General features: G+C 51.2%; 1 protein-coding gene across 1 annotated transcript in view; it reads left to right on the top strand.

Annotated features, from left to right (window-relative positions):
* The first annotated feature begins 7,704 nt into the window (after nt 1-7,704).
* Nucleotides 7,705-11,965, top strand: part of PNPLA1 (patatin like phospholipase domain containing 1) — a 42,502-nt gene continuing 38,241 nt past the window's right edge. The window contains exon 1 of the mRNA XM_039235314.1: nt 7,705-7,909. Within this exon, the coding sequence (XP_039091245.1) occupies nt 7,705-7,909 (205 nt within the window). The remainder of the gene's footprint in view (nt 7,910-11,965) is intronic.

Genomic DNA, 11,965 nt, shown 5'->3' with positions numbered 1-11,965 from the left:
GCTCAAACCCATGAACCATGAGATCATGACCTGAGTCCAAGTTTGACACTTAACCGACTGAGCCACCCAGATGCCCAGTTATTTTGTATATTCTTGGTGTTCTAGCCCGTGTGAATTCCCTGACTGAGCCACTGCCCACGCCCCCAAGCCCCCAGGGCTAGCCAATCAGAGGAAAGGGCTGGGAACACATCTTTCCTATGCAAACAAGCCATCACAAGCCCAGACTCTGCTCCTATTTTCCAGGAGGCAATATTCCTCTGCTCTAATCACCCCGGGCCAGGTACCAGCCAGAGACCACTCCTACAGTCCGCTGACATTATTATTCAAACTAGCCAATCCCAAGCTGTTTCCTCCGACCTGCCTTGCATTTCTCTCTTTTTTAAAAGTTTTTAATGTTTTATTTATTTTTGAGAGAGAGAGAGAGAGAGAGAGAGAGTGAGAGCAGAGAGAGAGGGAGACACAGAATCCGAAGATTGGCTCCAGGCTCTGAGCTGTCAGCACAGAGCCCGACGCGGGGCTTGAACCCACGAACCGTGAGATCATGACCTAAGACGAAGGTGGGCGCTTAATCAACTGAGCCACCCAGGCGCCCCTGCCTTGCGTTTCTCACAGAAAACACAGTAAAGGCTCTGGGCCCTGCTTTCCCTTTATCCCTCCTCTTTCTGACCAAACCTGTTGCTTCCCCAAGTAGGCCTGCTTGTGTCCTGATCTCTGGAGATGATGTAAGGGCTGTATCCCCGCTTAACCACTGGTTCGCTTTCTGTGGTTTCAGTTACCAGTGGCTGACCACGGTCCGGAAGCAGGCTATCGCCCTCCTGATACGTTGCCAGAAAGTCAGTGGTGGCCCGGTGCTCTGTCACAACGCCTGCGTCATTCTCTTCGTGGCATCTCCTCACGCAGGCATCTTGTCCTCTCACATCAGCACAGGAAGGAGGGTGAGCACAGTACACTAAGATATTTTGAGAGAGAGACCACATTCACGTAGCTTTTATTACAGAATTTTGTGACAATGGTTTTATTCTTGTTGTTGTTAATCTCTTAACTTACTGTGCCTAATTTATTTTTTTAAATTTTTCAATGTTTATTAATTTTTGAGAGAGAGAGAGACAGAGCATGAGTGAGAGGGGAGGGAGGAGGCACAGAATCCGTAGCAGGCTCCAGGCTCTGAGCTGTCAGCACAGACCCTGACGCAGGGTCCGAACTGACAAACCACAAGATCATGACCTGAGCCGAAGCCACCGCTCAACCGACTGAGCCACCCAGGCGTCCTTACTGTACCTAATTTATAAATTAAACTTTATCACAGGTGTGTATGTACAGGAAAAAGCATAATGCATAGAGGGCTCAGTACTAACCAGGGTTTTGGGGATCCACTGGGGGGGTCTTGGAAGGCTTCTCTGCTGACATGGGGAACCACTGTAAAAGAAATTGCTTTCAATGGCGTTGGCCTTCCCCCTCCGTAAATTCAGATTTTGTGGGTGCAATTGATACACACACACCGTGACCTGAAAAATTCCCATACCCTGCAGACGGAGATGTGTACCAGGGTGCTCACTGCAGCTATAGTGAAGCATTGGAAACGACCAGAATGTCTGTCAGTAGGAGAATGATAAATATGTTGTCCCGTGGTCCCATAATGGGTTACCCAAAAGCAGCGAAATGGAAAGGACGAGAACCGTGTGTCACAACACGAGTGAAAATGGCAAATCGCAGAATAAATCAATGTGTTGGCTTACATGAAATTTAGAAACATTTATAAAACGATACTGTACATGGTTATAAATCATATCCATGTAATAAAAGTATAAAAACATGGAAGAGATAGATTCTGTCCGATCTGGGACCTGGGTTCCTGTGGGAAGGAGAGTGGGGGCGGGGGTGGAGGAGGCAGGGAAGGTTAGGGAAGAGTTCAAAAGGAGATTTTAACTCCATCTGTGATGTTGCGTTTCTTTAAAACCAAACAAATATTTGACTGAGATGTGGTGCAATGTTAAGATCGTCCAAGATGTCTGGGAGGTCCTTAGATATTTGCTGTTCTATTTTTGGTACTTTATGTTGAGTCTATTTTATAATGAGAAGATATGACTTAGGCTGCCTGAATGATCTCAAGGTCATATAAAGGACACCATGACAGCAGGCTGGCAAAGCTCTGTCCCCACCCCCCTTGTGTCAGATTTTCTCCTCTCTCCCTCAGCCTTCTTTTTAAAAATTACCGACTTTTTAGAAAAGGTGTAAACACGTGCACCACACAGAGAATACACCTACAGTAGATCGAGTGTTTGGAAATTAAGTCACACACGTCCAAGGGCTCTGTTAGAGCCCTGCTTGATTAAGTAGCAGAGCCCCACTTCCTTTTCAGGAGGAATACAGAAGAGACTAATCTACTTCTTCCAACAAAGGTCTTTGTTGATAAGCAGTTTCTAAAAGGCATAATAAGAATTTCCTGAAATTTTTTTAAAGTTTTCAGAATTTTCACAAATCGGGATCCTTTCATCTAGAAGAACAGACTACCTTAAAGTATTTCTTTTTGTTTTTACTAGAAACAGATGGCATATTTTATTTGTTCTTTTCAAGATGAAGGTTACATTTTACTGAAAATATTTAATAGCCCTTGCATTAGTCATGAGGTTTTCAGCAGCAAATATCAGATCAACAGTGGCTTAAACAATAGAGATACTCAGCTGTCTGGCATAATAGGACAGTCACAAATGGTTTAGGGATGGGTACAGTCACTCAACAATCTTCTCAAGGACTCAGGCTTTTGCTTTCTTTCTCTTTTGCTATCCGCACGGTGGTAGCCAGCCTCCAAATTGGCCCTCAACAATTCCCGCCTTGGTATTCATACGCCCTCCTACATTTTACCAGTGTTGGTCAGTGTGCCCAGTAGAATATGATAGAAGGGATGGTATGGCTCCTGAGATTAGGTTATAAAAAGACGACAATCTCCATCTTGGGTTCACACAGTTCTCTCTGTCTCCTCTATCTCTGTCTCTTACTCTCTTTCACTTTCTTGCATCTCTCACTCTGGGGAAAGCAAACTGCCATCTTGTGAGCAGCCCACTGGAGAGGTCCATGTGGTGAGGCATCAGAGCTTTCTATCAATAGCCAGCCAACAGCTGATGCCTACCAACGACTGTGAGAGTGCGTTTGGAAGTGGATTCTTCCACCCCAATGACCCTTGGAACGACTGCAACCTTGAGAATCAGTTTACCTACAACCTCATGAGAGATCCTGGGCCAGAACCACTCAAATATGCCATTTCAGGAATTCTGTGAGATCATAAATGTTACCTTAAGAGATTAAGTTTTGAGGTAATCTGTGACACAGCAATAGATAAGGAATACACTCCATGTGTCCACCATGCTTCCCCTGATGGACACAAGGTGGCTGCCATAGCTCCAAACATCACATTCTCACAGAGCAGCACCTCAGGCAGGAAAAATGGAGGAGAGAGGAAAAGGGGCTTTCTCTGTGTACACCTTTTTCCTTCACCAAGGAGGAGAATCTTTCTGAGAAGCCACCAGCAGATTTCCCCTTACTTCACATTGACCAGAACTGGATCTCATGATTGTTTCTAGATGCAAGGGGAGGGGGGAGCGGCTGGAAAATCAAGTCTCAGGTGTTTTAGCTGCTTTATAGGGAAGTGGGCAGAGAACAAGTGGCCCGGGAATGGCTGCTATGTAGCAACAACAGTATCTAATCAGCCCTGCCCACAGTTTCAATTTGTCTGGTCGTTTTCACCGGGCACCCTTAGCTTTTTCCTTCACGCTCTGTATTCACCGTCAGCTGGAAAGTAAGTCTTAATCAGATTCAGGTTAAACATTATTGGCAAGATCATCCATGGGTGATGCCGTGACCTTCATCCTCTCTCACCTCAAGAAACAACCAGTTTCTACACTAAAGAGACATTTTATAAGATTCAAGCGGAGGGCGAGGTATCATCAATGAAAGGCTAACCCCACAGTCTCAACGCTGCGTTCCTCCCCCAGGGCCATGTCCTGGTGGCTTGGCACATTTTATACTTATGAGAACTCCAGGTTCTTCCATAAATTCCTTTGGGGTCATCTTGTTGGGACTGCATGTGGTAGGCAGTCACCCCCTCCTGCCTGTGATTGCCCCAGGGGCTGATGAGTCACACGGGCAGGGCTAAGTCAGCTCAAAGCACCTGAGACGATTCCAAGCTGACTTGAAAACGCAGAAATGTTGCAACGGATCCTTTCTTGGTGTCTTCCTTAGGGCTTTCAGTCTAACCTCAGGAACAAGGGGAAAGGAGATCAGCCTTCTCAGCGGCTTGACTCCGAGGCACAGGAGAAGGTGTGCGGGCCACTCCGCCAGGGTCAGCGCTCCGTGAACACGTTAGCAGCGCCCATGGGGCCTTCTCGTGGGCTAGCCTGACTTTCTGGTTTGCTCGTCTGCAGAGAGGCTGTGGTGCACCTGCTGGGGCCCCCATCATCCCCTGTGGGATAAGCGCACTCAGCGAAGACGATGGCCCAACCCAATAGCCAGGCCGAGGTGGTGGGGACGTCTGAGGCCACGTCAGATCAAGACACCATCCTCGAAAGGATGGCGGGCCCCAGCCTTTCGCAGCCCATCTCAAGCCCTCGCAGCCTGTGCAGAGCAAGGTGGTCTGGCCTCCCGTTGCCTTGGGGATGGCAACATGAACCTGGAAGGAGAATACGGGCCCAACGTGGTCTTTCTTCACCAGAACCCTGTGCCAACCTTTAACTGCTTACCCTTCTCTGCTGCCTCAGTGGCACGGGTCTCTGCCCCCTTCTGGAGACTTCCCGCCCCCCTACCTCCAGCGCCCACCTCATCTTGTTCTCTCAGACACGTCTTAAAGGTCCCTCGGTTTCCCCAGCCCTGTCTCAGTTTCCTTAAGTCAGCCAAAGGCTGCCCTACCCCTCCCGACCCCCAGGCTGAAACCGAGGTATCCGCAGTGACTCATCTTCACCCAACCAGTCGCCCCGTCCTGAGAGTGTCTGCAGCACTGACTTCCTTACCTTGTTTCCCTTCGGCTTCTGCACTGGCCCGGTCGCCAGCCTCTCTAGAAGGATACAGTTCTGCTTCCTCGTCTTCCAGTCCTGGTCTCGTCGCCTGTCTGAGCCCTCTGCCCACTCCTCCTGCGGATCACAAGTGAATCACGCCTTCCTCTCCAGAGCTCCCCTTTCTATTCCGCCTTACCTCCCAGGTCCATCTGTTCCAGAAGCCTGGACCCTTGCTACCCTTTAATCATAACAGAGGTACCACATGCCAGGCATTTGACAGCCATATCTTTAACCTTTATAGCTACAGCAACGGTATTATTGTCCCTTTCACAGATGAGGAAAACAGAGGCCAGGAGCCTCACACACAGGTCACGCTGCCTGTAAAGAGCAGAGCTGGGATTCAGCTCGTGTCGGCGTGATTCAAAGCCCTTCATCCTGTGTAACTGCCCTCCATCACGCCCATTCTGTCTTCTGCGGGGAGTTTGTGCTGTTCCTTGCCACTAAACCCTCCCTCTTCCTTCCAGCTTCTTTGAATCCCCCCAGCCCAGGGGTCCAGCGCATAGCTTCTCGGGTGGTTCCCGCCCACGCTAGTCACCCTCGCGTCTTACCTTCCCTGGCAGGAATCTCAGCCCCGCGCGACTTGGTCCTTAATTACAGACTGCCGTGTGCGGTTCTCTGGTTGTTTCACGTTTGCTTGTCTTGTTCCCAAGAAGCCTGTGAGCGTCCGAGTGAGGGGATGGTGCTGGTACCCACCCTGTCCCCGAGGCGCCTGACACAGAGCTCGGTGCTCAAATACTCGGTGGAGCTGACCTGGTGTCCGAGGAAGGAGGCAGGATCCCCACATTCCAAAAGCTGGCTGAACTCCAGCCTGTCGCGACCCACCTTCGCCCTCCCCCGCCCCCCGCCAGCAGCAAAGCCTCGTATCCCTCTCTGCATGCCTGTGTCAGGACTCACATTGTCCCTGTCACACACACAGTTAATCCAAAGTTCTCTTCCCAGATGCAGGAAGCAGTTATAGAACTGGAATATCCACCCAAGAGAAAAAACTTTCTCCTAACTGAGTCCTGGGGGGGTCACCCTCCTTGTGGATTCCGGTGTGGATCAGTGAGGCCACGAGTCGGTGGGGGCTCCCTGGGACTGGGGAGAAGCATCGACATCACATCCTAACAGAGTGTGTGGGGCTGGGCTGAGCACTGAGTGGGGGACTCGGTGTCTCAATTCTTTTTTTTTTTTCCAAATGTTTTATTTATTTCTAGGAGAGAGCGAGACAGCGTGAGCAGGGGAGAGTCAGAGAGAGAGGGAGTCACAGACCGAAACAGGCTCCAGGCTCTGAGCTGGCAGTCAGCACAGAGCCCGATGCGGGGCTCGAACCCACGAACCGCGAGATCATGACCCAATCGCAAGTTGGACGCTTAACCGACTAAGCCACCCAGGCGCCCCACGGTGTCTCAATTCTAATTCAGGTCCTGACACCGCATGGTCTTGGGTGGGAGGGAGGGGGGAGATGTGATTTTGCCACTTTGCAGCTTTGTGGTATCCTAGGCAGAGAAATTTGTGGACTGAGGAGGGGCCCTCCTCTCCTGGGCCGCACTGCACGGCTCCAGAAGGGGCATGGCCAGTGCTCCCTGGAGCCAGTCGCGGTCCCCATGCACCACTTCCTTTGCCCTCTGGGCTCCAAAGTACCTCTCGGCCCTCATCCCTGTGCCCCCACATCTGGCCTCGCAAAGCTGTTCATTCTTGGGGTTAAATGTTGCCATCTCAAAGTTATCATCAGAAGAGCATACAGTATGAAGCTCTAAACACTTAGAATGATCTAGATTTCAGGCTGATTTTCTCCTGTACACTTAGGAGACAGCATGGAAGTCTGGGACTTGGTGGGTGGGAAGGTACTAAGGGTGAGTGGGTCCGCATAGGGCTCGGGAGCCAAGGTGGGGAGAGATGGCGAGGCGGTGCTGGGTTGGGCCCTGAAGCCTGACTTCTCTTCCTTTACAATTTTGCCCGTGGCCGGTCCTAACATGTGAACACACACACGGTCTTACGTAAGAACAAATGAAAACGATTGTGTAACACACCGTGCGGGGCCCACGGAGCCTGGAGAAGGAGCCTGGGGAGGGGCAATGCTGTCGGGGGGCACGCGTGGTGTGAGCGTGTCCCCCTCAAGCACCATAGGCCACCTGCCGGCCCTGCCCCTGTGGGGGAGGGGACACGGTCCTCTCGGAGTGAGGCCAGCGTATCATTCCTCGGCTGCCGCAGCTGTCAGAGAGGCACGCTGTGATAACCATTGGTGGAGCTTTTGCAACTCAGTGTGTGAAGCCTCCTGGGCTGAGGGCTGCGTCGTGCCTGCCTCTTGGGGATGGCCCTGGTGGCAGCTGCCAGGGCTGCTAGCTGTGCGCAGCACGGGACCAGTGCTCAGGAGTCTGGCACAGAGATGAATCCAGCCACGCAATGAAGTCGGGGACGTGCTGGGAGGTCCAGGACGCCGCTCACACATTCGGGGTGCCTTCTACAACCCCTCCTGGGCCTGACACCTTGTACCAGCCTTTGGGACTGCCTCCTGGAGGAGCCCGACAGGCCCAGGCGGTGGCTGCCTGAGCCGCCCGTGGGTGTCCCAGCCGATCCGGGAGAGACGGCCCCATTCTCGGCTCCGGGCCGGCAGCGAGGCTCGGCCCTGAGTTCTAGCAGGAGAGCAGCCGGAGGCAGGCGCTGAGGGGCCAAAGCGATGGAAGAACAGGTGTTCAAGGGGGACCCCGACACTCCTCATTCCATCTCCTTTTCTGGCAGTGGATTTCTCTCCTTCTACCAGGCCGGGGCGGTGGATGCCCTTCGAGACCTGGCCCCCCGGATGCTGGAAACAACCCATCGCTTCGCCGGGACGTCGGCGGGGGCAGTGATTGCGGCCCTGGTCATCTGCGGGATTGAAATGGGTAAGGCCTTGGTTCTGGTTCCCTGGGGGAACTTCTGGGGGGATTCCCCCAGGCGGAGCCTGAAGATGGCTTGGGACGCTTTGGGGAACAAAGACAGGCATTCCGGGTGGCGGGAAAGGAAGAAGGGGGTTCAGCGGGACAGCAATCACCTGGCACATCTGAGGTCGGGGTCTGCCAGGTCCCAGAGTCTGACCCACTGGGCGAGCGTGAACCCATCTCTCCCTCAACGCTCTGTCTGCCAGGGAGAGAGAAAGGCAATACCTCCCTCAAACACCCTGGGCTTGGAAGTGACACCATGACACGGTCATACCCTGGCATTCCTGTTGGGCCTTGTTTGAAATGCACACATCCTTGGGCGGGGCAACACTTCACATCTTCATCACTGTGGTGGGGCCGGCATCCAGGCGGCTGGAGAGGTACAAGCCTTGTGGCTTCAGGGATGAGCCGGAGGGGGCGAGACGGGGAAGGAATACAGAGGATCTCAGGTCACCTTCTTCCCCAGAGACGAGGACCGGAGGGCAGAAGGGGCGTCCGGTGTAGGGGAAGCGCACGTGTTCCTGCCAGTCCCATATTGTGGGTCTACACCAGCATCCCCATGGGCGCCTCGGAGCGCATTTATTCATTTACTGTGCTATCATACGACGTCCGCGCCCTCCAGAAGCAGAAATTCTAGAGACAGGAGACATTAAGCATTCAGATAGGTAACCTTATGATGCCACATCAGGACGTGATAAGACCTAGAAATACAATTATGGCAAGAAAGAGTCAGAGAACAAAGTGGGGGCTGTTTGAGCAAAGGTGGTCAGGGAAGCCCTTTCGGAGAAGGCGACATCCCAACGGAGCCCTGAGTGATGTGACAGAACCAGTCATTGGAAGATGGGGGAAAGAACGTTCCAGGTGGAGAAACAGCCAGGGAGCCAGGGAGTGGGGGCGAGAAGGGGGTTGGGCGCCAAGGCTGGAGAGGCAGGCGGGGGTCAGATGGCACGCACAGGACTCTTGGGGCCGGAGCTCGGAGAGCAGGGGAGCACAGGCACGCTGTGAGGGGCGACATGGGGAGGCGGCTCAGAGCACGCGCTCCACGTGCATTGGATCCCAGCTTGGCCATTACGCCACGTGGGCTGGGGGCACACTCCTGTGGCTCCGTTTCTGCACCTGTAAGGTGGAGACTCTGCGTGTACCTGATTCTCAGTGTCGTTAGAGGATTAACTGAGCTAGAGTGACCGGCTTATCACTGAGTCTGGCACCCGGGAATCGCTTTGGTGCGTGCGGATCTACTACCCTGCTGGGGTTTTTCAGGAACCTCACTCAGCGGCTGCGCAGAGTCAGGCGGAGGGGGAAGGGCAGCACCAGGGAGCCTCTGGTGTGTCCAGCGGGGGATGAGCACAGCAGGTGGCTGGGTGATGAAGACAGAATGAAGCCAATGGGCTCAGGACACACTTTGAAGGTAGAGCCAGTGAGCCTTGCAGAAGGTCCCGCTGCATAGTGTGAGGAGAGGGTGCCAGCGGGCTGCCTTCCCCTCCCGGGGGCCCCTGTGCCTGGTGAGAAGTCTGTCTGTCTTCATTGTAAAGAATAATAGTAATGCCCACTTACTGAGTACCTTTTACAGGCAAATAATATTTTCTTTCTAATATTTCACAAGTAATCAACTCTTCCTCACTGTACAAAACTCAAACAGTGCAAAAGTATGTGGAGTTTTTTTTTTTTAAGCCTCCTTCCTGTAGCCAGTGCTAAGGGCTCTGCTTAGATCCTTCTAGATTTTTTTTTTCTCATTTAAATTCCAGTATAGTTAACATAGAATGTCGTACTCATTTCAGGAGTACAATAAGAAAGGGCAAGATGTCCTTCTTTGGTATGGCTGAGTAATTATCCGCTCATCAATCGATGGGCACTTGGGCTGCTTCCGTAATTTAGCTATTGTAAATAACGCCGCAGTAATCATAGGGGTGCATGTATCCTTTTGAATTAGTGTTTCCTATTCTTTGGGTAAATATCCAGTAGTGGAAATACTAGATCATCTAGTAACTCTATTTTTCATTATTTTGAGGACCCTCCATACTGTCTTCCACGGTGGCTGTACCAGTTTGCATTCCCACCAACAGTGCTCGAGGGTTCCTTTTTCTCCACATCCTCGCCAGCACTTGTTGTTTTGCATGTTTTTGATTTTAGCCATTCTGACAGATGTAGGTAATATCTCATTGTGGTTTTGATTTGCATTTCCCTGATGATGAGTGAAGTTGAGCGTCTTTTCAGGTGTCTGTTGGTCCTTGTACATCTTTTTTTTTTAATTCAGAGAGTCCTCTGAATGTAGCAGTTGATGTTTCAGTCACACAATGGGCCCTAGAACACACCTTCAGAAAGGGGCTGGGTGAGAGCCCCCACTCCTTCGTCTGAGAGTCCCAGAGTCCCAGCCCTTGGAGACATCCTGCCTCTGGGATTCTGTCCCTTTCTGGGTATCTGTGTCACTCACCTGCTCTGTTGTCCCACCCGCGTCCTGGCTTTATTGCAATTTCTTAAAATACACCATCTGGAAGAGTTAAGTGGTGTTTCCATCCACTGGCATTCAAGGCCTTGTCAGAACTCATTCAATTCAATCAGCTCAACCAATACTGCCAAAAGCTGACATGGGCGGGCTGTGACAGGCATGGACAGTAGGGTGCGAGGCACCGAAACCCATGAGAACACCCAATTGTAGTTGCGACCAAGGCCTGGATCGTGCACTGCCCATGATCAGGAGAGTAGTTCAAGCGGGAGTGAGGTGCACGTGGGATTTGCCCTTGTCATAACACTTGTGAGATTTATTATTTCACATCATTCCAGTCTGCTTCATTTCATTAACTGCCATATAATGTGCTAGCACTTCCTCTATATCAGGCACTGTTCTAAGTCTTTGGCATATCCACTCATTCAGTCCTCACGACAACCCTATGAGGTGAAAACTATTATTATCTCCATTTACAGAGGAGGAAACTGAGTCACAGAAAGCTTAACTGACTTACCTAAGGTGATAATGCAGTACTTGGTAAAGCTGGGATTCGAACCCAGTCTACACACTCACCTTTTAAACCGCTCTGCTTCTTTGCGTTGTTGTTTTTAAATGTTTATTTACTTTTGAGAGAGAGAGAGCGAGTGTGGGAGGGGCAGAGAGAGAGGGAGACAGGATCTGAAGTGGGCTCTGCACTCACAGCAGAGAGCCTGACACGGGGCTCAAACTCACGAACTGTGAGATCATGACTTGAGCCAAAGTGGATGCTTAATCAACTGAGCCACCCAGGCGGCCCCAAAACACGCTGCTTCTTGACAAAGCAATGCCAGGGAGTGCAGATGCTGGTTCCATTGGTCCTGGGGTCAGGGAAGTCTCTCTGAGCAGGTGGAATTTGCACACGGACCTGGAGGGAGCCAGCTGTGAGAATATCTGGGGAGAGCATTCTAGAAAGACAGACAGGCGGCTTGTGTAACATCCATCATCAGAAGCAGAACAAGAATGAGGACTCCACTTCCTGACTTTCTTTGAGGATCTTTACCCCTTTCAGTATATATTCCATTAAGACTATATCGTGGTTAGGAGCGCCTGGGGGGCTCAGTCAGTTAAGCGTCCGACTTCGGCTTAGGTCATGATCTCACAGTTCATGAGTTCAAGCCCTGCGCCGGGCTCTGTGCTGACAGCTCAGAGCCTAGACCCTGCTTTGGAGTCTGTGTCTCCCTCTCTCTCTCTCTCTCCCCCTTCCCCACTCATGCTCTGTCTCTCTCTGTCTCAGAAATAAACATTAACAAAATTAAAAAAAAAAAAAGACCATATCATGGCTCATTTAGCCATTCCATTGATGGAACAGTCAAGGTTTCGTTATAAACAACACTGCAGTGAACATCCTTGTTTGTGTCTCTCTCATGCCCACATAGAATGTTTCTCTAGAATATGCATTCACGTTAACGTACCAGACTTGACTAAATCATTCCTAACCGCTAGTAGCGTGTGCGAGTTCTAATTTTCCCCACAATGTCATCAATTTCTGGTATTGTCAGACCTCAAAGTTTTAAGTCAATCTAATGCATGTGAAA

This window comes from Hyaena hyaena, unplaced genomic scaffold, assembly GCF_003009895.1.
Source record: "Hyaena hyaena isolate Hyena2069 unplaced genomic scaffold, ASM300989v1 scaffold_96, whole genome shotgun sequence".
In the NCBI taxonomy this organism is placed as follows: domain Eukaryota; kingdom Metazoa; phylum Chordata; class Mammalia; order Carnivora; family Hyaenidae; genus Hyaena; species Hyaena hyaena.
Note: the sequence above shows the minus strand (reverse complement) of the source record. Positions and strands in the feature narration are given on the sequence as shown.